The 24,328-nt window shown below is 49.2% G+C and overlaps 1 protein-coding gene across 3 annotated transcripts in view; it reads left to right on the forward strand.

The window, feature by feature from the left end:
* Positions 1 to 24,328, forward strand: part of CHN2 (chimerin 2) — a 286,463-nt gene that overhangs the window by 180,289 nt on the left and 81,846 nt on the right. For all 3 annotated transcript variants that reach the window (XM_089316070.1, XM_070059690.2, XM_089316069.1), the window contains 3 exons: positions 8,379 to 8,410; positions 12,964 to 13,077; positions 15,684 to 15,969. In XM_089316070.1, coding sequence (XP_089172196.1) covers positions 8,379 to 8,410; positions 12,964 to 13,077; positions 15,684 to 15,969 — 432 coding nt within the window. The remainder of the gene's footprint in view (positions 1 to 8,378; positions 8,411 to 12,963; positions 13,078 to 15,683; positions 15,970 to 24,328) is intronic.

Consider the following 24,328-nt stretch of genomic DNA (forward strand, 5'->3'; position numbering starts at 1 on the left):
CAGAACTGAGCTGATCCAAAGGCAGGAGCCAGGAGCTTCTTCTGGATCTCCCACGTGGGAGCAGGTGCTCAAGCACCTGGGCCATCTGCTGCTGCTTTCCCAGGTGCATTAGCAGGGAGCTGGATCAGAAGTGGAGCAGCCAGGAATGGAAGCTATGCCCATATGGGACTACGCCGCAGTGCCAGCTCCTAACCTCATATCTGGTGCACTTCCGTGTGCTCATGGAATGTTTAGAACGGGTGATTGAGACACTTGACTTGTGTGTACTTCAGAACTTAGCAAAGCCGTTGGTGACCCTTCAAGGAAGTTTATTACAGGGAGGCTGACTAGTAGATTTTTTTTTTTTTTGACAGGCAGAGTGGACAGAGAGAGACAGAGAGAAAGGTCTTCCTTTGCCGTTGATTCACCCTCCAATGGCCGCCACCGGCGTGCTGCGGCCGGCGCACCGCGCTGATCCGATGGCAGGAGCCAGGTGCTTCTCCTGGTATCCCATGGGGTGCAGGGCCCAAGCACTTGGGCCATCCTCCACTGCACTCCCGGGTCACAGCAGAGAGCTGGCCTGGAAGGGGGGCTACCGGGACAGAATCTGGCACCCCGACTGGGACTAGAACCCGGTGTGCCGGCGCTGCAAGGCGGAGGATTAGCCTAGTGAGCCACGGCGCCAGCCCAATCAGTAGATTTTGATAACAGATTATGTTGAGACAGGTTGGAATTTGCCTTTCAGTCCCCTTCCAGAATATTCCACCAGTAGTAGCATAATGCCATATGGAAGCAGAAGTCCGTGGATTCCAGGTAGAGTTTGCTCAAACTTCATTCTGTACCAGGCCCTTGGATTCCCAGGGTGTAAATTTCCGTTCCTGCAATTTCTTGCTCTCTTTTCTAGAGATCTTTGATATCTACTTAGAAAGCAATTAAAAGTATTTATTTTTGTGGGTGAGGTTGCTCCAATATCCCCAACACAAATTCCCCCTTCAGAAGCTTTTCCTCCTCCCCTTGATCTAAATCTCAGAAAATCCAGCCCTCTATGTGTCCTGTGTAGGGGGTTACTAAATGGCTTGTTAAATTATTTCTATTAAGTACAAACTTAACATATACCAGCTGCTGAGGGATTATACAAGCTTTGTTTTTTTTCAGTAATTGGAAGCCTTGTTTACAAAGGACTTGTAATATTCCTTTAATGTCTTTGGGCTGAATATAAAAGAACGTGTGCTTATCTAGGCAATGATAATCGAACTGCGAAGCAGACTCATTTAAGGATTATGCCTCCTGCCTCTCCCTGTGCAGCTGTCACCCTACTGTTCTTTCCAGCCTTGCAAAACGCTGAGAAGTCTTCCTTCAAATTAGAAGAATAAACTGGGAAAGAAACCAGGTAGTTTGGAAACATATTTCATTGTAAATCACTGGGAAATGCTGGAGAGATCCAAGATACCACTACATCTAGGCAAATTTATTTGAAATTTTCATTGATGGGAGTCAGTTCATTTGAAAGATTTAAAGAGGCCCAGCCTTAGCCAAGAAGAATGAAGGACCATTCAGATAATCCAATATTTAGCCTAATTGTAGAATTTTCAGAACCAGTAAAGGCACCAACATTGCTTTGTGTCTACTGGGCAGCATGAAGCCTAGTGGGATGGGCCCATCCTGGTGTAGCCCCTGCTTGCTTGGAACCTCTAGCTAGTTATTCAGTTGTTTTCTGTAAAATCATAGCATTTGGTGCTGGCACTGTGGCACAGTAGGTTAAGCTTCTGCCTGTGGTGCTGGCATCTCATATGGGCACAGGATCCAGGCCTGGATGCTCCACTTCTGATCTAGCTCTCTGCTGTGGCCTGGGAAAGCGGTGGAAGATGGTCCAAGTGCTTGGGCCCCTGCACCCAGATGGGAAATTGGGAAGAAACTCCTGGCTCCTGGCTTTGGATTCCAGCCGTTGCAGCCATGTAGGGAGTGAATGAGTGCATGGGAGACCTCTCTTACTCTGTGTGTGTGTGTGTGTGTGTGTGTGTGCGTCTCCCTCTCTGTCTATAACTCTGTCTCTTCAATAAATATATAAATAAATCTTTAAAAAAGAATCCTAGCACTCACCTACCTTGTAGTGTTGTTTGGAGACCTAAGTGATATAATACTCAGTACAGTTCCTGGCAAAAAATAATAAATGTTGAACTGTTCCTACCATGTTCCAAGTCTGAGATTTTTGCATGCAATGTCTCATTTGATCTTTGAAACAGCTTTATTAAACAGTATATTTTTATGACTGTAGTTGCAACAAAAATTGAGGAAAATGAGATGCAGAGAAGTTTAATAACCTACTCAGGATCCTGGAGCAATTGGATCAACAAGCAAGGATCTACACCATATTCTTTGTCTTGTTTTACAACCTTCTAATGAGCAGACTCCCTTTGTTCTTTGAATCTTCCCTATCTGAGTATTCGCTATGACTTACTGAAAATTTTAGCCAAAATCCTTCCCAATTAAAAACCTGCTATAGGAGCTGACATTGTGACATATCAGGTTAAGCCACTACCTGTGACTCTAGCATCCCCTATGGGCATCAGACAGAGTCCCAGCTGCTCCACTTCCAATCCAGCTCCATGCTAATGTGCCTGGGAGAGCAGCATAAGATGGCCCAATTGCTTAGGCCTCTGCACTCACGTGGGAAGAAGCTCCCAGCTCCTGGCATTGGTCCATCCCAGCCCTGGCCATTGCAGCCATTTTGGGAGTGGGACCAACAGATAGGAGATCGATTGATACTCTCTCCTGTATCTCTCTCTCTCCCTCTGTATCTCTGTATCTCTCCCTTTCTTTCTAACTCTGCCCTTAAAACAAATAGATAAATCTTTTTAAAAAGTGCTCAGTTTCTCAGACTTGGGCATATGTGACTGTGCTTTGAAATGCAGGTCTGTGTTTCTAGCAAGAACCAAGGAGAAGCCAGCACTGCTGGTCTTGAAGGGAAGCTCTGTGAGTAGCCAGATACTTGAATATGGGGGGAAGGCGTCTCTCAGTCTGGCTTGTGTTTGAACATCGTGTGCAGTTCCTTACTTTTCCCCTAAGGATGGAGCCCTTCAGTGTTCGGTTAGGCCAAGCATCTGGGGGTACTGTGAAGTCAGGTGTAATTAGTAACTTTGGAATCTTTGGCAATATGATCTCATTGTGTATTTTTTCTTATAATCTGTACTCAGTTTAGAAGGATAATGAATTACCTCTTCCATTCAGTGTTAGACTGCACACAAACATGCCTACTTATTACTCCATTGAGTATCAGAGAACTACAGAATTGCTTTTTAAATGTTTTGCATTGTGCAAAAAAAACACTATTAGATTGTTAGAGAGCTATTTAGGAGTAGTTTAGTAATATTTGGGTAATTGATATGTTTGGATGCTCTGAAAAGTGAATTGTTCCTGTTCTGCATGTCACGTCATGGAATATCGACTCTCACTGTTTGAAGCTTTGCTGCCTGACACATTTATTAGGAATAGATTACATTCAGAGAGCAAGGTGTGCCTGCATTTATTCTGCTCCAGAATTGGGAGACATCTTAGGAATTCCGTGATGGTGCAGACAAAACTACTGCATCAGGACACCCACAGAGAAGTTCAAGGGGAAGCTAGCAAATGAATACTTAACATATGGGGAGACAGTAAGATTTCTAGTGGAGAGCCATGGAGAAGCCCTAAGAGCACAGCAGAGGAGTGGCTTCAGGAGGCCTTCTCTGGATGCCAGAAACAGCTGCTCGTCCTTGAAGGCTCTGGGCTCCTGCACTGTGGCTCGCCTGTCCTACCCTTGTTTCTCCATCTAACGGTAGCAGCAGCCCCACCAGGCAGGCTCTTTTATTGTTATCAGTCCTGTTTTAAAGGTAAGAATCAAGCATCAGACAAATTAGTAGCTTGCTTAAGGTTACACAGGTCTGGCCCCAAAGCTCCAGTGGTCTGAGTCCAGAACCTGCTCCCTAACCATTGTGGCATCTCTGTCTTTTGAAAGAGAATTCAGGTTGCTAAGGACAGAACATGTAAGAAATAATGAATGTAGAGGAGGGAGTGCATTTATGGAAAGCAAGTAACTCAGTTTGCCCAGAGTGTAGGATGCACATGGGGCGATGAGGTCATAAGTCTGGAAACCTTGACATTCACCTTGGCTTCACATTGACCTGTGTGGGATAACATATGGACAGTATGGAAAGGAGCAGCCAAGACCAAGCCAGCTTCATTACTCATGGCATTGGCGATTTAGTTACACTTGAGATGTAAGTATAAAGTCATTAAATAGGTTTCATTTCAATCCATAGTCATCCCTTGGTGTCTTGGGGGGAGGGGAGATTAGTTCTAGGACCTCCCACAGATAGGAAAATCCACCAATGCTACAGCCCCTTATTAAAGTAGTATGATATTTAATATAACCTATGCTCCTTCTCCCATATGTGTTATTATTTATTTACTTATTTATCTATTTGAAGGGCAGAGAGAGAAGTCTTCCATCTGTTGTTTCACTCTTCAAATGCCTGCAATAGCCAGGACTGGGTCAGGCCATAGCCAGGAGCAAGAACTTCATCCGAGTTTTTCAAGTGGGTGGCAGGAACCCAACTGTTAAGCCGTCATCACCTCTGCCTCACAGGTATATTAGCAGGAAGCTGAACCAGAAGTGCAGAGCAGCCAGGACCCACACCACACTCAGGTATTGCATGCAGGTGCCCCAGGCTTTGACCTAACTGTGCCACACTGTCTACTCCTCCCACATACTTCAGGCCATCTCTGGAGGACTTGTAATACTTTGTTCAGTGCTTCCACGTCATGTCAACCACACAAGTCCAGGTGGTCCTCCACATGGCAAAATTTGCTTTTTGGAGCTTCCTGGAATTCCATTCTAAATATTTCAGTATGCGGTTGGGTGAATCCTCAGATACAGAACAGCTCACGTGAGTCCTTCCCGTCAGTCATCCTGGGATCAAGTTCCCCTAGATCAGAGCATGTCAAAGTCTGCTAAAATTCCTTTAGAGCGAATGCCAGTACAAATCCTACTGTCTTAGGCTCATGTATCATGTCTTTTTACCTAAGGAGAGGCGTCCGTTTGTGAACCAGGTGCATCGCCTAAGCATCCGCTGGAGAAACCAGTGATTTGTCTGTAAATTACGTTCCTGCATGGTTTTCGTTTTCTCGTAGAAGCTGGGCTCTTTTACTTCTTGGAGGTGGAGTGCGCAGCCCCTAAAGCAGGCCTGGCAGGTCCCAGCATAGTCTGATAGTCATACAGACGGTGGCAGGGGGGCCTCCAAATGACCTTCTTCATGTTGGGATCCCTACATTTTCCCTCTTTGCCCGAGTCTCTGACACCACCTAAATTACCCCCCCCCCTTTTAAAATCAAGTTGCCTTGGGAAAATGCAGCAACCTGTGAGTTGCCCTCCTCTTTATTTATCTGCTGTCAGCTGTCTCATTCACAGTCTCAGGAGAGAATCTTATACTAGAAACTGAAATTCGGTGCTGCTTTAAGCAAACAAAGCCATGTTTCCCAGGCAGGCCCTGAGTCCCGTGGGTGCCTGGGTGCTGCATGAGTGAGACTCCCTGTGCGTGCTCAGGGGCAGTGCAGAGCTTGCTGGTGTCTCTGGGCAAGTCCCTGGAGCCAGACTGCGTTTGTCTAGATTTGAGAACCCAGTGACATCTGACGTGCACAAATACGGACGTCCTGGTGCTTGTCCAGTCCCACTTTACTTAAAATTCACCCCCTGACTGTCTTAAAACTTGAAGGATAGAGACAATGTTTAGATTCCCATGAGCAAAAAGTTTAGAAGGAAGAAGTTCTTGATTTTTTTATGCCAGCCTTTTTCCCCTCGCCCTCTCCCTCTCCCCCTCTCCGCCTCTTCCTTCCTTCCTCTCTCCCTCTCTGTTCTCTCTCTCTCCCTCTTTAACAGTAACAAGGACAGCTCTCTGTCATCTAACAGCCATAGAGACTACATAGGGAAGAGAGGCTGACTCCAATTGCTATCCAAACAGTGCCATCCGTGATAACAGCAGTCACGTGGTCCAGTTCACCCTCCTTCACTCTCTCTCTCATTTCCATCTTTCCTCTTGCCCTGTGGGAGGTATCTGGCTTAAAAATAAAAATAACCAAATGCAACTAGAATACCTAAATTTAAATTCCAGGTGAACAAGAACTATTTTAGTGTATGTCTCATGCCACATTCGGGACTTCCTCCGTGGCCCTACTCTGTCCCACACAGTGTAGTGCTCGTTTTGTGTTTTGGTGGTTGTCATAGAGACAAGATTTGTGTCTCCACTGGATCAATCTCTCCTCTGGGCAGGATTCTATTTGGTATCCCTCAAGGCACCATCAATATTGATTTCTCCATTTGGAGACCTGTGTTGTATATCCCCTGAACTACTTCCCTCCTGCTGTGCGCACACACACGCCCCACCCCTCCAGTTCCTCACGGTGCTCCTCTGTGTACCTGCGAGACCATTACTTCCTGAGTGATGGCACACTGAACGCAGAGCCCTGAACCTGAGAAGTGTGCTGTATATTTTTATGACTCATTGATGAACTAAAAGCAGGTAGCATCTTGTTAAGAGTCAGTGGCATTCGACATTTATTAACTCCATACCAGCAGTTAGTGGTGGTGCTGCCTACCGTGCTGTCCACCTGGGAAGTTACGGTGATTATTCTTCCCCCTTTTGGGGAAATGAGAGAGAAAGGGAATAAGTTTGGTACTACACCCAGATTTGCAAACTTGTGCTATGGCTCAGCCAAAAAAAAAAGTGGAAATAAACTATCCTTTTACAGAGACAACCGTTTCAAATTTTGGAATATTGCCTCTCAAAGAATGGACGGTTACAAGGGTACTTCAAAAATTGTGTGGAAAAGGCATATTATGAAAAATCTATGCATTTCAAAAATTTTGTGCTAAAATCACCTTCGTCATTTTTCCGTGAATGTTCTGAAGCACCTGGTGTTGTGCTGTTTCATGCTGTCTACCTCCACTCGCTTTTCTGGTTCTGAATTTCTTCTGTGGCATGTGTGGTATTGCAGTCATGTGTCTGCAGTATCACACAAGGAAGAAAGAACTGTGAAAGCCAAGAGAATGATATAAATGACAAGGTGTTCAATTCATATTAAAAATCTTACCAGCATGAGCAGTAATGGTACCATAATTTATAGAAAGGACATCAGGTAATGAAGTGCCTTTTTATATACTCTGTGCTTCTATTAATGATATTATTTAAATCTTCCTTCACAGATGACACTGAGCAGGCTTCAAACCTTGAAGAGTAAGAGTTATGAATGCGCCCTTGGTTGAATGCTTTTTAGGTGTAGAATGCACAGGAGAGTGGACACATCTTTAGGATGGTCTGGATGATTGGTTTGATCCCAGCTTGTCCTGGGAAGAATTGTGAGTGTGTCCTCAGAGGCCCAGCTCCCCCCCCCCCCCAGCCTCTTCCCCTAGCATCCTCGGACCCCCTGCATCCCAGGAAGCTGCCCCAGGTGCAGAAATTCCACCCTTGTGCCTGTCCAGGAGGCTGGTAGACAGAAATGACCAGAGACAACATGGCAACCCAGGTTATATTCCACTCCAGCGAATACGCTTCAAGTTGCTGTCATTCATAAAATTCTGTAACCCAGTGGACATTACTGTATTTTGAGTGGAACTGCACTAAGCTTTTAGACCAGAAGAACAAGAACTGACTATGAAAAGTCATGTTAGTTTCTTACCAACTCCAACACTATAAACATAGGAAACGCAAGTTCTTTTGAAAGTGTATTACCATCCATGGAATCCAAATCCTATATGATAACCTCAAGGCTAAAACTGAGATGAAAAAGTCATTGCAGGAGTATTGTGATTTTTAGTCAAGTCCTACATTTTTTATATCCTGTATCTCTAGTGACAAATGGTTTCAGCCTATTAGCCATTTGTTGAAAAAATAAGAATGTTGGAATGTTGATTTTACTTGGAAAGAGAACAAATTAAGCCTATTTTGTCTTTATTTTTTAAATCCAGGTTCCTGTTTTTATTATAAATGTATAACAAAACAATTAGATGAAGATTGAAAGATATGTTTATATTTTATTCATACTAGAAATCATTGTTTTATCCATCAAGATAAAGTTTTTTAAATTCCTTAATATTGCTAAGCAGCATCTTTTTTTCTTTTGGAAATTCTTTTATACAGTGACTGGGTTTGGGTGGGGCATGTGCTTAATGATTGCAAAATGTGATGATTCTAGATCATTCCTATGCAAGATTGTGGGATGTGTTAATGCCATAGCTTCACAGATCTCTGATTTGGGAAATAGACTTTGTAATAAAGTTATATTGGGACTCTAGGCCTATTTGTTTGCACAATTGAGCTGATTTGAATTAAAATGGATTATTAATATTTTTCTTCTTTTTAATATAGGTGGAAAACAGACCAAAATATTATGGAAGAGAGTATGTATGATACTATTCTTTGTTTTAATAATTTAATAAGTAGTCACTCTGTGTGTCATTTAAATATTAAATATTAAAAATCCTCTAATATATAGTCTTCATCACATGTCCATTGTGCAAGACTTTAATGATGAGAAGAAATGCAATCAGAGCTCTTTGTATTGCATTCCCTTTGTGCCATCAGGTGCTTGGTTTCCCTGAGTGTGGGAGGGAGAGGGGCTCGGGCTCCTGTTCCCTCTGAGAGTAGCTACTGAGTGCCTGCAAGGAGCTGGAAGTGAGGCAGCGTTTTTAGTAACTGAGGCTCTCTGTGAGGGTGTTGTTTCTCCCTCTACCGCAATACGAACTAAACGTTTGTTCGAGATGCCAAAGATCGTACCCCGTGGCTGAGTTGCAGACGTGCATCTCAGTAGACCCGGTGCTCAGGAGAGGTGGCTGGTTTCCCTGCAGTCTCAGGAAGCCAAGATGCTGACCCCTCTGGGCTCGCGGACATTGGCTAAATTGCCTTACCCTCCATCCCTGTTACGCCTTCCCAGTTTCCTTCTTAATTCCAGCTCCTGTATGGTTTTACTTACAAACCTACTGCAAAGCAAATATGCAACCATGAAATAACTTGCCTTCTAAGACTGCAACATGTAAAACCCCTTATAGGGGTCAAGTTGAACAGTCCAGAGCGAGAACAGGTGCACACATCACATTTCTTCCCACAAGCAATCCGCAGGCATGAGGAGGCAGTCTCCTTAACTCCACCTCCCAAGCTCTTGAGGCCAATGCAAAACTTTCTTCCTCTTCCTGCCTTGCATGTTGGAGCCTCATCTCCACGACCAGTGGCTCTCAGAGTGGCCCCAATCCAGTGCACCTTCCTAACTACCACAGCTGCATTTCAGAGCCTCCCCTGCCAGGCCTGGGAACTCAGCTCAGGGACCTGGCCCCCTCTCTCATCTATCCCACATCTCTAATGTGTGACCTCTGGTTCTCAATATATGGATTTGTGTTTGGCTCACAGATAATCTTATGAAAGAAAAAAAAAACATTCTGCAGGAGGAGTCTTCAAAAAATCCATGGACTATCAATATTATTAAGAAACTGATTTCAAAAATTTTAGCACTAAAATAGTTACATTTTAATTCCATTTTTCACAAGAAATTTTAAAGTCCTTTAATATACCTTTGCACATGAATTCTAAAAAGAACTCTGCTTATAATATATTTTTGCAAAAAAAATTGCTGAATAATGTTTTCGGCCGGCGCCGCGGCTCACTAGGCTAATCCTCCGCCTAGCGGCGCCGGCACCCCGGGTTCTAGTCCCAGTCGGGGCGCCGGATTCTGTCCCGGTTGCCCCTCTTCCAGGCCAGCTCTCTGCTGTGGCCAGGGAGTGCAGTGGAGGATGGCCCAGGTGCTTGGGCCCTGCACCCCATGGGAGACCAGGAGAAGCACCTGGCTCCTGGCTCCTGCCATCGGATCAGCGCGGTGCGCCGGCCGCAGCGCGCCGGCCGCGACGGCCATTGGAGGGTGAACCAACGGCAAAGGAAGACCTTTCTCTCTGTCTCTCTCTCTCTCTCACTGTCCACTCTGCCTGTCAAAAAAATAAATAAATAAATAAATAAAAAATAATGTTTTCATTTGTATCTTCCAACCTCCAAATCTTGTAAAACATATAGTGAGAAGAGGCCTAGGGAACATTTTTTTAACCACAAAAAAAATTGTTATTACAGGAGAATTAGCTTATAAGCTTCAGATTCTGTATTTCCCTTCCTTTTCTGTTCTTTTTTTAAAAAATTTAAATTTATTTGAGAGACAAAGAGACTGCTACCATCCACTGGTTCAGCCAGGGTTAGACCAGCGTAGAGGAGCTAGAAACTCACTCTGGGTTTCCTGTGTGAGTGCCGGGAACCCAATCAGTTGAGCTACCACCACTGCCCCCTAGGGTCTGCGTTAGCAGCAAGCCACAGTCCAGAGCCTTGTCATAAACTGGTTTCATTGTGACCTGTGGGTGTCGTAACTGCAGTTAGCAACACCTGCCCGGCTGCTTTTTTCTTAGAATAAAGGGTTTTATTCCTTCCACTCAAAAAGCAGTACACCCCTTTTCAGGAAATACTCATGCACATTTTTTCCTAGAAGGAATCAAAAGAAACTGCTGACAATAGATACTTTTAGAGGAGAGAGAGTTTTTCCTTCTGTACTGTTTAAATTTTCACTTCCTTTTACCTTTCAACCTTTGAATTTCCCCATTGTGCAAAGGCATGATTCTTGTTTTTAAAAAGTTAATAAGTACCTGCTGACTTGGAAAAATTTTAAAAGATGGGAAAATGCCCTACAGACCCACCATAAAAGAAAATCATTATTAACTTCTCCCTCTCCCCTCTTTCTTTTGGGTCTTTGTGCACGCTTCCTCTTCTCCAGGTTGCAGTCATGCAATATATACACATAGATATCTGGACTCATTTCAAACCATGCATAAAGGATAAGATGAGCCACGTCCTGGATCTTAAAGTGCACAAAAATGTCATTTTCTTCTTCTGAACAATTAACTTAGTTATTGGTGCTCTCCCTGCTGCTGGCCATGGCTTAAATTTGCCCGACAAACTAAGACGAAGTTGCTCTCGCACTAACTGCTTGCTTAGAATACTCATCCCCGTTCTCCTGCCCTTGTCCCTGCAAGTGGCTTGGGGTGGGCAGCAGGCCCCTGTGCTCTGCTGTGCGGGGGCCTCACTCCGCTGTTGTGTTGATCCACGCTTCGGTTGTGTCTTGGACGTCCCCACCCCAGGCTGCTTCTGACACCAGCTCTGGTCCTCTGTGACCATGGTGTGGGGTGCTTTCTGATGTGCATCCCAGACACACGTGCCCATCGGGCAGAGCACCTGCAAAGCTGCCCCCAGGCCTCTCTGCCCAGAGTGCCTGTCCAGTCCTCTCCAGCCGGCTAGACGCTTTTCTACAAGCTCCGCCGTGTCCAGTGGCCTCACTCACAATCCAAGTCCCAAAGGCTACTCCTCTGTGGTCCCCATAAACTGGCCTATACCAGTTTTAACCCCACCCATGCCGCAAGAGCAGAGGACACGGCTCTCCTGGGGGGCAGAACGGTCACTCCGGCCACAGCGTATTCGTCCTGACTCAGGCTTGGGCTCTCAAGATTTAAAACCAAGCCTGGGAAGCTGGCAAACTCCCTTTTCCCAAGCTTCAGACTTCAGGGCGAGTTTGGAATACAGAAGTCAGGGCTGCTGCTGGCCTCACTCGCCTGCCTGCAGCATCAGCTGGGGAGGGCCCCATTTGAAAGACAGACTTGGGAAATGGTTTGCTTTCGCAGATTATCACCCTGCTATGTTTGTCCTCTGGCTTGCTGTTTGCATTCCTGGTAGGGGTTGAGAGGGGGTGCCTAACCTGCTTCCCTTGCCCCCTCCCCTCCTCCAAGAAGGCGAGGATGTTTTGCCCAGTTCAGAACATTTCTCTCCTGATTTATTCCCCAAAGTCCTCCCAGATTGGGAGAATTCTAGAATTCTAGAAAGAGGGTTTGTTCCCCTGTGGAGAGCCTGGAGTCCCTGGGCAATGGCCTCACCCCCTCCCCAGGCCTTGCCTGCCTCTGAAGCTTAACCAATCTGAACACCAGCCATGGGGGTGAGCAGCTGCCTTTGTTTACCAGGAAGGTGACTGGGGCCTGGCCTTCCTCCCCCTGGCTGCTGGCCACTCTGCAGGCCTCAGACAGCTGCCCCGGCCAAGCCCGCAGCCCTCCCCATCGGCCCCATTGTCAACATGCAAGTGCACTCCTCCTCAGTGGTAGAGAAGGAAGATAGAGAGGTACATTCTCCAGACACAGCCCTAAGCTACTGCTCTCAGAACGTGAACTGCCAGTGCTGACTACAGCCGCTCCCCTGCCCATGCACTGAGCCTCCAGAGTAAACAAGGGGGCCCCAGAGCCCAGCCACCTGTGATCAGTAGGTGGTCGTTTGTGACCAGGATAATACATGGTTCTCTCACATGAGTGCTCAGCTGGTAGCTGTGCTGTTGTCATTCCCCGTGGTTGGGAGGGGAGCTTTTTGATTTGACTTTCATTTTCAGCTTGAGAGCAGACAGTGGAAGAAAGGCAGGTGGGCTGGACACCTTGTGTTTGCTCATCTGAGTACTTACTGTCTGAGTACTTACTACCTATTTGGGTACTTATTTCTATTTGAGTATTTGTTAACTATATGAGAACTTATTGTCTATTTGGGTACTAACTGAGTACTTTCTATTTGGGTACTTATTGTCTGAGTACTTATTACCTATTTGGGTACTTGTTTGAGTACTTATCTCTTTGGGTACTTACTGTCTATTTGGGTACTTAGTACCTATTTGGGTACTTATTGTCTGAGTACTTACTGTCTATTTGGGTACTTAGTACCTATTCACTGGCATGCCAAGAAGTGCCTCCAAGTCACCTTGCAAGATGAACAGTGAGCCCTGGGCAGGAGGTGGAAGAGGGAATGTGGATTCTGGATGCCCCACTGCCGTTCTTAGCCCTGTTCCTCGTGGTCTCTACTTTGTACGCAGTCCGCTCAGAGCCATGATGGTCTCGCCCCTCAGGTTTCACGGGATCATCTCCCGGGAGCAGGCTGACGAGCTGCTTGGGGGCGTGGAGGGCGCCTACATCCTCAGAGAGAGCCAGCGGCAGCCGGGATGTTACACGTTGGCCCTGCGGTAAGTTGCGTGTTTTCCTTGTGTTGCTTATGTGTCGACCATTTTAAAGAACTGTGATAAGATATACATAATGTAAAACTTGCCGTTTTAAATTGTACAGTTCAGTGGCATTAAATGCATTCTCAAGGATGTGCAGCCCCCACCACTGTCCATTCCAGAACTTTTAATCATCTGAGCAGAAACTCCAGTCCATAGATAATCACTCCTTCCCTACTACTTATTTGTATTTATTTATTTATTTATTTATTTATTTATTTATTTATTTTGACAGGCAGAGTGGACAGTGAGAGAGAGAGACAGAGAGAAAGGTCTTCCTTTTGCCATTGGTTCACCCTCCAATGGCTGCCGCGGCCAGTGCGCTGCGGCCGGCGCACCGCGCTGATCCGATGGCAGGAGCCAGGTACTTATCCTGGTCTCCCATGGGGTGCAGGGCCCAAGCACTTGGGCCATCCTCCACTGCACTCTCTGGCCACAGCAGAGAGCTGGCCTGGAAGAGGGGCAACCGGGACAGAATCCGGCGCCCCGACCGGGACTAGAACCCGGTGTGCTGGCGCTGCTAGGCGGAGGATTAGCCTAGTGAGCCGCGGCGCCGGCCCCTACTACTTATTTTTAAAATTATTGATTTATTTAATTTATTCGAAAGTCAGACAGAGATTCCCCCTTCATGGCTCCACTCCCCTGGGCCAGCCTGAGGCTTAGAGCTGGGAACTCAGTCCAGGTGGCCCACGCGGGTGGCAGGGACTCAACTGCTTGGGCCATTGCCCGCTGCTTTCAAGGATGCACCTGAGCAGGAAGCTGGACCCGGGCACTCTGACAGGGACACAGGTGTCCCAGGTGGCATCTTAGCCACTGCATGGAAAGCCTGCCCCTCCTCCCTGCTTCCAGTTTCCAAAGCACCAACCATGTATCAGGCTGTTTGCCTTCGCTTGGCCAGATGCTGTGAGCACTTATAGCCACTGGAGCTATATCTGTGAACACAAGGGACACTGGAGAATTCTCTGGAAGGTTAGTGTTCCCATAGCCGTCTCTGCCTGAAGCATAGCTACACCAGAGCACCATCTACACCCCAGACCTCAGCAGCCCTCACTGGACAAAGGTTGGGTCACCGCCCCTAGGGCAGGTGCACCTGGCAAGACCTGCCCCGCCTCATCTCTTCTCTCAGGGTTCCCCAGGGAACTCCTGGTGCCAGTCCTGGTGCTGCATGCCGGTGAGCCGGTACAGCAGGACTCCTGAGACTTTTGCCACAAAACCACAGCCAGGAGGGCCTTGCATTTACTGCACTTCCATACCTCAAACAGATGCTTCCTTTTGTCAGTTGATCCGCACTGCAAGTTTGGGGGAAGGTATCCAACTTCGGAATCACATTCTCGTCCAATAGTTCATTTGTGAACTCTTTGGAATTGGGACTGATTTTAGTAGGAACGCTCGCCAGGTCAGCCCACCGAGGCGTGCATATCCAAAGCACCATCTCAGGACCATGACCTTGAAAGGAAACTCTGCAAGTTGCAATTGAGATATGTCTTGAACATATCTTAAGTGATTATGAGGAAGTCCTTCAAAAGCTGTCAAGTGCTCTTGGAATGCAAAGTATTCTGTCTTCCCAGCACTTCAGCTGCAGGAGCCAGTCGTCCCAGGTGGGAGATGCACAAGGGCCATGAGATGAAGGGCCGGGGCCCCAAGGGGAGAGCCAGTGATCAGAGGAGGAGACGTTGTAGGTGACAGTGCCGGGATGCTGGCAGGCAGCTTGGCACACCTGCTGCTGCACGAGGATGGGAAGTGTGGCTGTTGTCCATGTTCCCCGTGGGGGTCGAGACTGTGATAATAAGGGGACCTCAGGGGTGCTCGTGGTAACTGCAGATACAGGAACATGGTCAGAGAGCAGTGGGTATTCCCAGAAAGGAATTCTATGAGTAAGATATTTTTTAAAGATTTATTTATTTATTTGAAAGGCAGAAATACAGGAGAGAGAGAGAGAGAGATCTTCCATCTGCTGGTTCACTCCCCAGATGGCTGCAATGGCCTGGGCTGGGCCAGGCTGAAGCCAGGAGCCAGGAACTTCTTCTGGGTCTCCCATGTATACGGTTACAGGGGCCCAAGTACTTGGACCATCTTTCCCTGTTTTTCCCAGGTGCATTAGCAGGGAGCTGGATGGGAATTGGTGCAGCCAGGATTCAAATCGGCACACATATGAGATGCTGGTGCTGGAGGCAGAGGCTTAACCTTGTATGCCACAGCACAGGCCCCTAAATTAGATATTTGGGAATCAGGAAGTTCCCCCCTGGCTTTATAAATCAGAATGCTGATGACCCAGTGGCCTTAGTGATTTCTAGAATCAAATGGCCCCTGTGACTGTGTGGGTTAATCCCCACCTCTGCCGCACTCCAGGCGTTCAGCCTTAAGCAGGTTTTCCATGTCTTCCAGCCTTGGTTGCATCTACTGTGAAATGGGTATAATAATTGTTCCTGTGTCAGAGGGTATTGGTGATGGTTGACTAGGGGGAGGATCGTGACATTGCTGAACCTGGCGCTCACAGGCCGCCAGCTGCTGCTGTTTGTGTGCATCGCCTGTTCTAACCCTGTCGCCATCTCACACTCCCTGGCCGGCAGGTTTGGAAACCAGACCCTAAACTACCGGCTCTTCCATGACGGCAAACACTTCGTGGGCGAGAAGAGGTTTGAATCCATTCACGATCTGGTGACAGATGGTTTGATAACGCTGTACATAGAAACAAAAGCTGCTGAGTACATTTCAAAGATGACAACGAACCCCATCTACGAGCACATTGGCTACGCCACTCTGCTCCGAGAAAAAGTCTCCAGGAGGCTGAGCAGGTCCAAAAACGAGTCCAGGAAAACGAGCGTCACAAGCGAAGAGCACCCGGGCGTGGAGAAGGTGAGCGGGGCGGGCTGGGAACGGCCCTGGGTGAGCCCACGGGCATGGATGGTGGACGAGATTTGCCTCTGTGTCCGGGGAGACCTGCCCCCACAGAGCACCCCAGAACCAAAAGGGATCTTAGGAGTCTTCCAGTCCCCCTCCCCGTTTCACAGGTGAGGAAGCCGAGGCTCAGAAAGTGTCCCCTGAGTTGCTCAAACCTGTGCCGGGAGAGCCTGAAGCAATCATTCGCAAGTTTATTTGGAGTTAGAAAAAGCACCCCCTCCATGTATTAGGGTGAACCATTCGTTATGGGAAACGTGTTTGTGATTGTCCGTGGAGGCTTCTACCCAGGCGGGGCACCTGTGTCGGCTTCCCCCGGGGGTTGCGTGGCCGTCCGTGCTCCACAGGGTGGCCTGGCTGGAAGGCCATTCTTTGTAGCTTGCAGGTTTAGCTGGCAGGTGCGGCGATCATGATTCTTGTGGGAATGCCGGCCTCGCCGGCGTGTGTGGTGTGCGGGCAGGGTGGGTGCAAGCGGGCCGTGGCAGGGGAATTCTGCTGTCCCTCCCCTTCTCCCGTGCGTAGCTATTTATTTCCAGGGCACCGCCACAGTTTGCGAGCAGATTTTTTTCTTTCAGATGTGCCCCTTTTGGGCCCATCTGCTTTGCCTGGTGGTATATGTTTCCCACTGAAAGAGAGTAACAGCCAGCCACGCCATCAGCTCCCACCCAGGCTGCTGTGCCTGGCTTCCCAGGTGAGCTCCCACCAGGACAGAGTGAGTGGACAGGGACGGCAAGTGCAACCCCTTCTGGTGGTGGCTAGTTCTTCAATGAACCCAGTGGGCCACCTGCTGTCCAGTGTTGGTGGAAAGCAAAGGCATCAGGTTGACTGGTCTGACCTTGGCCTTGGCCTTGGCAGTTTGCAGAAAGCCCTGACACTGGGAGGAGGGTGGGGGGTGGCAACCTGGTCCTGTTGGCAGGAGAGAAGATGATCTTAATTGATTTGCTAACCTAGTGCCCCAGCCTAGGAGAGCCCACCCCAGAATCACATCCGTTGAGCAGCTGGCCCATGAAAAAATCATTTGCCGTTTTCTTTTTATAAGCCCAGCGTCTCCATAGCACCTGTTTATTCTTTTGCAAACAAGTGATTTGGGAGATCGTGGGGTTTCTGATGGTTTACAGTTTCAGCAAAAGAGAGCCAGGTCTCGGGTCCCAGCTTCCAGGGTTTGTGCCAGGCCAGACGAGAGCTGTGCCTGAGTCTGTTTGCAGAATCTGCTCAAAAGTAATTTAGAATAGAAAATCTGGAAGCTGACCTTCCTGGCTGTGACACATCACAAGATGAACTGTGAAATAAATCTGCGGCGCAGTGTTTATATTTCCGAATCAGAGGACAGTGCCACCCAAGAGGAAATCTGTTAACAAGGTGCAGGCCGCAGGGGGTGGGGGAGGAGGCGGGCAGAGGTGGAGCCCCTGTCAGGTTGAGCGTTCACGTCTTGGGGTGGGAACTGATGCTTCCAGAAGCGGATATGTCCGGATGTGTTCCCAACAGGAAGCTTGTGCAACAGTATGCCTGTCTTTTCCTATGGATATTTTTATGCTTGTTAAAAATAAATTGGGGAGGGGGCAGATCTGTAGCCTAGTGGTTAAGACACCACATCCCACGTCAGAGTGCCTGGGTCTGATACCCAGCTCCAGCCCCTTCTGCTCAGCCTTGTAATTCTGACCCTGGGAGGTGGTGGTAGTTGTGGCTCAAGTAATTAGGCCCCTGCCTCCCACATGGGAGAGCTGGATTGTGTTCCCAGCTTCTGTCTCAGCCCAGCTGTCTGGATTTCTCAGACCAGTCCACAATACCTAAACATTGTTCAATCATTAGTTTTACTGATGATTTTAAATGAACCCAAAGAGACTGCGTTAGCTGTGCATCCAAGAATATTAGCAGTGTTAACTGGCAAAAGAAATTGCCTCCTCCGTTAGATCTGTTGTAGGCATTTGAGGGGTGAACCACTGGGTGGGAGCTCTCCCTGCATCTAACTAATAAACGAAAAAATATTTTTGAAAGGGGTGAAAAATATATTTTGGAGGAAATTAACAACCAGATTAATCATCACTTTGAATGAGCAACCCCACCACCAGCTCCTACGTTTGGGGGAAGATAAATAGAGGAAATATTGCAGGAAGCAGCCCAGCCGCGGGTGGGGGGGGGGGGGCCGTGATGAACAGCTGTCGGTGGTGTGGGCCTCTCCAATGCTAACTATGTGGTGCGTGGGCTCCCCCAGGGAGGCTCGGCACAGGGTCTGGACCCTTGCTAGAGGCTGCTGTGCGTCCCCAGGCTTGTTAAGTCACTTGGTACAGATCCATCCGTTTCCCTCTGACCAGCATTGACACGGGGAATTATTAAAAGTCTCCATCTTGCCAGAGATGTGACTTCCCCTTAGGGCAGGTCAGTGCCTCTTGCCATGGCGGCTGCGACCTGCAGGACTTGGCGGAAACTTGAAGGCGTGGACTGAGACAAACGCTGAGCTGCCTACCTGGGCAGCAGTGCCGGGCGAAGGTGGAATGAGCGCAGAGGGTGGGTTTCCTCGTGTCTCTCAGACCCCGACCTCCCAGCTCGTGGGTTCCCAGGACCTAAACCTCGCTCAGCCATTTATTCTGTTATTTCCAAATGAATCCACAGAGGCCAGGTTAGCTGTGGGTCCAAGAATATTCGCAGCGTTAATTGGCTGAAAACACTACCTCCCCCATCGGACTTGCGTGGTTCCCAGATTTATCTCCTGTCGAGGTTGTTGGCAGTGAACTTGATTTTAATAACCGTAGCCGAGGTGGGGAGACAGGGAGGAGAACATCAGGTTGTGGTGGTTGAGCCCGTCGCGATTTGTTCCTTGATTGTTTATTTGATTGGTTTCATATTATGGTATAGAATGGCCACCATTTGGTGCAGTTAGTTAAAATGATCGCGTCTGGTGCAATATCTTTTATGGAATGCATTTTAGAATTTATTCCTTCGGCTGATCCTCCACTGACCTTCGGAGCCGGCCCTGGGAGTTGACGACAGGATTTAGCATCGTTTCCAGCATTTACGGTTCACAAACAGATTGCCCATTTCCTGTTTTATCCTCGGAGCAGTTTCACCAAGTCCACAGGGCAGGAATCACATGTCCATTTCATTGGCCCGTTCTCGGTGGCAGGGTGAGGAGTCAGACCCAGGCTTCCGAGTGCCAAATGCAGAGCCTCGAAGTGTCCCGAGCAGCTGGTGCTCGTGCGTCCCCACTGTCCTTCCTACTTTGAGTGAGCGCCCTTGGTTTGGGCCACCACAACCAACACTAGCAGTCACACGGTCATATGTGATCTGTTTTTGAAAATACGCGGCACAGCAGTGACTAGCTATAACGATTAAACTTCCTACACACATACCCTACAGAATCAAATACAGTGTCAACACTGTTTCCAAAAGCACCTTTTTTGGAAGTAGACATGATTTGCTATGTTAAATTGCATGCATATTTTGGCCGGCGCCACGGCTCACTAAGCTAATCCCCTGCCTTGCGGCGCCAGCACACCGGGTTCTAGTCCTGGTTGCCCCTCTTCCAGGCCAGCTCTCTGCTGTGGCCCGGGAGTGCAGTGGAGGATGGCCCAAGTGCTTGGGCCCTGCACCCGCATGGGAGACTAGGAGAAGTACCTGGCTCCTGCCATCTGGATCATTGTGGTATGCCGGCCACAGTGCACCGGCCGCGGTGGCCATTGGAGGGTGAAGCAACGGCAAAAGGAAGACCTTTCTCTCTGTCTCTCTCTCTCACTGTCCACTCTGCCTGTCAAAAAAAAAAATTGCATGCATATTTTACTAGAGAAAACTCACCTGTACCTTAGGTAGAATAAAAGCACATTAAAGAATATGCTGGTTGGTAACCCTGGATCCAAAATGCTTGGGAGCAGACACGTGTCTGATTCCAAATGTGTTTTTGGATTCTGGAATCTGTGTGCAGACTCTACTGCTTGAGGATCCCAAACACGGAAGTCTAAAGCCTAAAATGCTCCATAATCCAAAAGGTTTTGAGCGTCCTGTCCGTGCTCAGGAAGTTTCAGATGGGAGCATTGTAGCTTTTGGCTTTTCCTGTTAGGGACCTGAACCTGTATCTTAGCAGGTCATTTGTCTTGCAGAAGGATCGGAAACGTCCGAGATGTCTGTCTATGCAAGATGCCTCAGTGAGTTATGTACATCCGTATAGAGGAACAGCACACAGCCCTGGGAAAGCAGTGGGAAACCCGTAGGGGCTGGTATGCAAAGATCCCCCAAAGTCAATACATGAAGAAGCTCCTTGCAATACAGTGTGCCCGGCACGAGGTGCTTCAGGCGTTTCATGGGGAAGTGCCTTGAGTAGATGAGTTTTTTGATGCAGAGAACTTTGAAATAATTTTTTCATGGCGTGCACGTCCATGAAGTTTTTGAAAGACCCTTTGTATGTATCATTTGTGTAAATTAGGAGGGGAAGAGATTTTACATCTGTTTTTCTTTTTTTCTTGTGAAATTGTAGACGATCCCTGGGAGGACACAGGAGCTGGCCCCATGGGTGTCGTGCAGGGAGGGGAAGTTGGGGAAAGTGTGGGAAGCAGATCGTGCCCCCTCCTGTTCACCGAGCTCTCAGTTGGGAACCCTGGTGAATGTAGGATCCTGTTCACAAATCCAGTACGAGGAGAATGGTTCTGTCTTAAGTTCACCTGTGGGCACTGATTGTGTGAACGCGGACTCGGGTAAGATGCGGTGTAGCCTCAGTGCGGTGCACAGCAGCTGCAGCACCCGGGGCGCAGGCTGTTTCTCCCCATCCTCGCTCGCTCGCGGGCCCCCTACCCTCTGCTGATAGCCCCCCTCTTCCTGTCATTCCCCCAGGACCATTCTCAAAGCATCTGTGTCCCAGCTGGAGGCTGGGAGAGGGTCATCCAAGCACAGGGAAGGAATCGGCAGATCAAGTGCCGCGCCTGTCCCTGGAACAGGTCGGCTGTCGTTGTGGCCCTACTGTTGCCTGGCCCCCCCATCTGCAGACATCCTGTGCTACCTGGGACCCTCCAGGGCCGTCTCCTGTGCCTATGCCCTACCTCCCTTCTTTCTCTGGCGGCTGCTGCGGGCCGGCCCCAGCTTTCTCTTGCTCTCCTGTGGCGTCCTCTCTCCCATTGCGACTCCCAGGGTCGCCTCGCTGGCAGATGAGCAGATCCGGAGCGGTGGTCTCTCCCTTCGCACCGCCCACCCTTCTGTTCTCTCCAGGGCGATTATTTTCTTCCCTTCCTTGCATCCCAGTGATCCTTCCACTTTCCACCCTGCGACCCTGCTGGACTGTCCAGATACCTGAGCCTGGGACTGACAGCACACTTTCCTGCCTTGCGCTTGGACAAAGGCTGTGGCCAGCCAAGAAAAGAAACAGAAGCCTCGGTAGCAGGAGCCCTGAGTGGGTCTCCCTGTGCCCCCTCATGGCCGTGGCCATGGGCTAGGGTGTTGCTTTCATCCGGGCAGAGCTCTGCTCTGCTTTGTCTGCAGAGCCCAGTTCCAGTTCCTCTGAGTGACGTTTGCAGCCTCTTTGAGCCTGGGCCCCTGGAAAAGCAGAGCCTGGTACACGGGCTTGGCACAGCACAGAGGGCTCATTAGGAAAGGCGTCCAGGGGCCACGAGGGGAAGGCCAGGGTCAGAGGAGGTTTGTGTGGGCCGGAAAGCAAGGGTGTGGGCCTGGCCACACCATGTGCTGGAAGCCGGAAGCACTTAGCAATCACAGGCAGACTTCAGCCATCAGGGGCAGGAGACAAGGACAGGCCCCTTCCCTTCCTCAGCCACGATTCTGCACGGCGCCTTGGGGACCACCGCCACCATGTCCATTCACAGGTCCCTGGAGACAGGGAACCCCGGGCTAGGGGAGAGGGGAGCGGGAAGGGAAGCTCTTGGACTTTTGGGGAGCACTTCCTGTTAATGAAGGACATCTGTCCTACCTCCTCTCCTGCCTCTTGCTTTTTTGGGGACTCTCTTTGTTCCTACTTTGTGGTGTTCCATCTGCCTCCACATAGCCAGAAAGAGGCCTCCATGGGTAGCTGTGGCTGTCTGGGCTGGCTCAGGGGGCTGCTGTTCTCCCTCCTCCCCAGAGTAGTGGCTAAAATGGAGATGATGCAGAACAGTTAGCTGGAGCAGGGTTAAGGGGAAGTCAGTGTCCCCTCTAGGAGCCAGCTGGCAGGGTGTCGGTGACAAAGCTCACAGGACTCAGCCTCTCCCCCTGGACCATGGTCTGCAGTCTGCTGGGGTCCTAAAGACAGGCCGGACCCCCAGCCCCAGAGCTCAGGTGTGACTTCGTGGGGGAAGGTCTGGGCACCTGGAGTGAGAAGTGCCAGGTGGCTAGGACACGTAGGTGAAGTTAAGAGCCCCAGCTATGGAAGAAAAACTCCAGATGCTGTCTTTCTGTCCCAGTGGGGTGAGTTTTCTATTTTTAACCACCCTCTCACCCTCTATGGTCCTGTGGCTAGGACTTTACAGGGACAAACGGCAAAGTCCTGACATCTGCAGTCTGTCCCTATCTGAAAGCCGTCTCGCAGAGGCACCAGCTCTGCTGTTTTTCTGTGTTGTGCAACACTGCCATCTGGTGGCTTCCAGGAGAGTTACATGCCAAACCTAACAGGTGTCGGAGTAATGAGCAAGAACAAATCTTAGGCAATGAACCCCTTACGGTTGTCCCAGGGGCCTTGGGTTTTATAGTTCGGATCCGGCGGTGCAGTGGCTGGGGGCGGGTCTTTGCTGCATGTAAGCTCCTCTGCTGAGTGTGTGGGCTGCTCTGCCATCCTGGGACCTTAAATATAAGAAAGGTCCTAGGAATCAGACTCACGGGGATTCTTGTGCAGCGGTGCTTACACATCTGGGCCTCAGGACCCCTTTAAATTTTTCAAGGACCCCCAAGAGCTTTCATTCGTGTGGGGTCTCCCTACTGATAGCTACTATCTTAATAAAGTGAGAAAAATCTAAATATTTATTAATTCTCTTAATCATAATAGTAATAAGCCCAGTTATGTGTTGGTGTAAATAACATATTTCTATGGAAATAACCTCATTTTCCAAACTGAAAAAAAAGCGGTGACACTGTTGGCATTGTTTCTGTGTTTTTGCAAATCTCTTCCGTGTCTGGCTGGATGAAGACAGCTGGGTGCTCACGTCTGCTCTTGTGCTCAACCTGTGATGACGGATGGCTTTGTCTGAGGCACAGGAAGCAGCGCCGGCCTCACACAGATACGTGACTGTGGAAAAGGATGCTTGGATAGGCTTTTCAGGTGACCGAGGGGTTTTAAGAATACACTGGTCTGTAACTTAACAAGCGATGGTTTCTTTAAGGTTAGTTGCAATGTCAGTCATGGAAAAAGCCATTAATAAAATTAGTTCTGGCATCACTGGCTCTGCAAAGCTCTCACGCTGCCCCCCAGCCCTGGTAGACCACGTTCTGGGCACTGCTGCTATCTCAGACATTGAGGGATGCAAAGGGTGCCAGTGGGACGTGTGCAGGTGCACCTCCGCAGGGTGGCATTTGGACTGGGGCAGGTACAGACACTGCCGCCTGGGACCTTTGTCCCAGCCACAGAGCCAGGCAGGGAACAAGCCGTGAAGAGTCTTCTGGGGGCTGGCGCTGTGGCGCAGTGGGCTAAGCCCCGGCTACCAGCCCCAGCATCCCACATCAGAGCACCAGTTCCTGTCCTGATGCTCTGCTTCTGATCCAGCTCCCTGCTAATGTACCTGGGAAAACAGTGCCAGATGGGCCCCTCCCACCCATGTGGGAGACCCGGCTTCCTGGCTCCTGGCTTTGGCTTGGCCCCGCCCTGGCCATTTGAGCAATGGACGCTAGATGGAAGATCTCTTTCTGTCTCTGCCTTTCAAATGAAGCAGAAAATCTTTACTGTTATTCGGGGTGCGGCTCACTCAGTTTGCCTGAATCCTGGCTCTCAGCTGGTGTGAGCGACCCAACTGGCCTGGGGCCTCTGTAATTTGGAGACGGGTTTCCAGGTGATTCTGAGATGCTCAGTTGTGTCTCAGTGCCGCTGCAGCATGGGTTCCAGAAACCTCGCCTGCCGATCCCTAGCGCTGCGGACACTGGGGTCCCCTGTAGGTGGTGGCCCAGGATCTGCACAGGAACTCGTGTGCTCCCGGTCTTCCCCAGATAACTTCTACTCCCGGTGTAGTTATGTGTGTTCTGCATGGTTCAGGGATGATGACCGGTGACCAGAGCCTGTGCGTGTTCAGTGCAGGTGCAATTAGCCTTCCTCTTTCAAACAGTTTCCATCCTCAGTGGGTTAAATGCACATATCCGGGACTTGTGGATCCACAGAGCCAACCGCAGTCCCCGTGAGGAGCTGCCCCCGATCCCACCCTCCCCT

Source organism: Oryctolagus cuniculus, chromosome 16 (assembly GCF_051225735.1).
Source record: "Oryctolagus cuniculus isolate XC-2025 breed Fujian yellow rabbit chromosome 16, ASM5122573v1, whole genome shotgun sequence".
Classification (NCBI taxonomy): Eukaryota; Metazoa; Chordata; class Mammalia; order Lagomorpha; family Leporidae; genus Oryctolagus; species Oryctolagus cuniculus.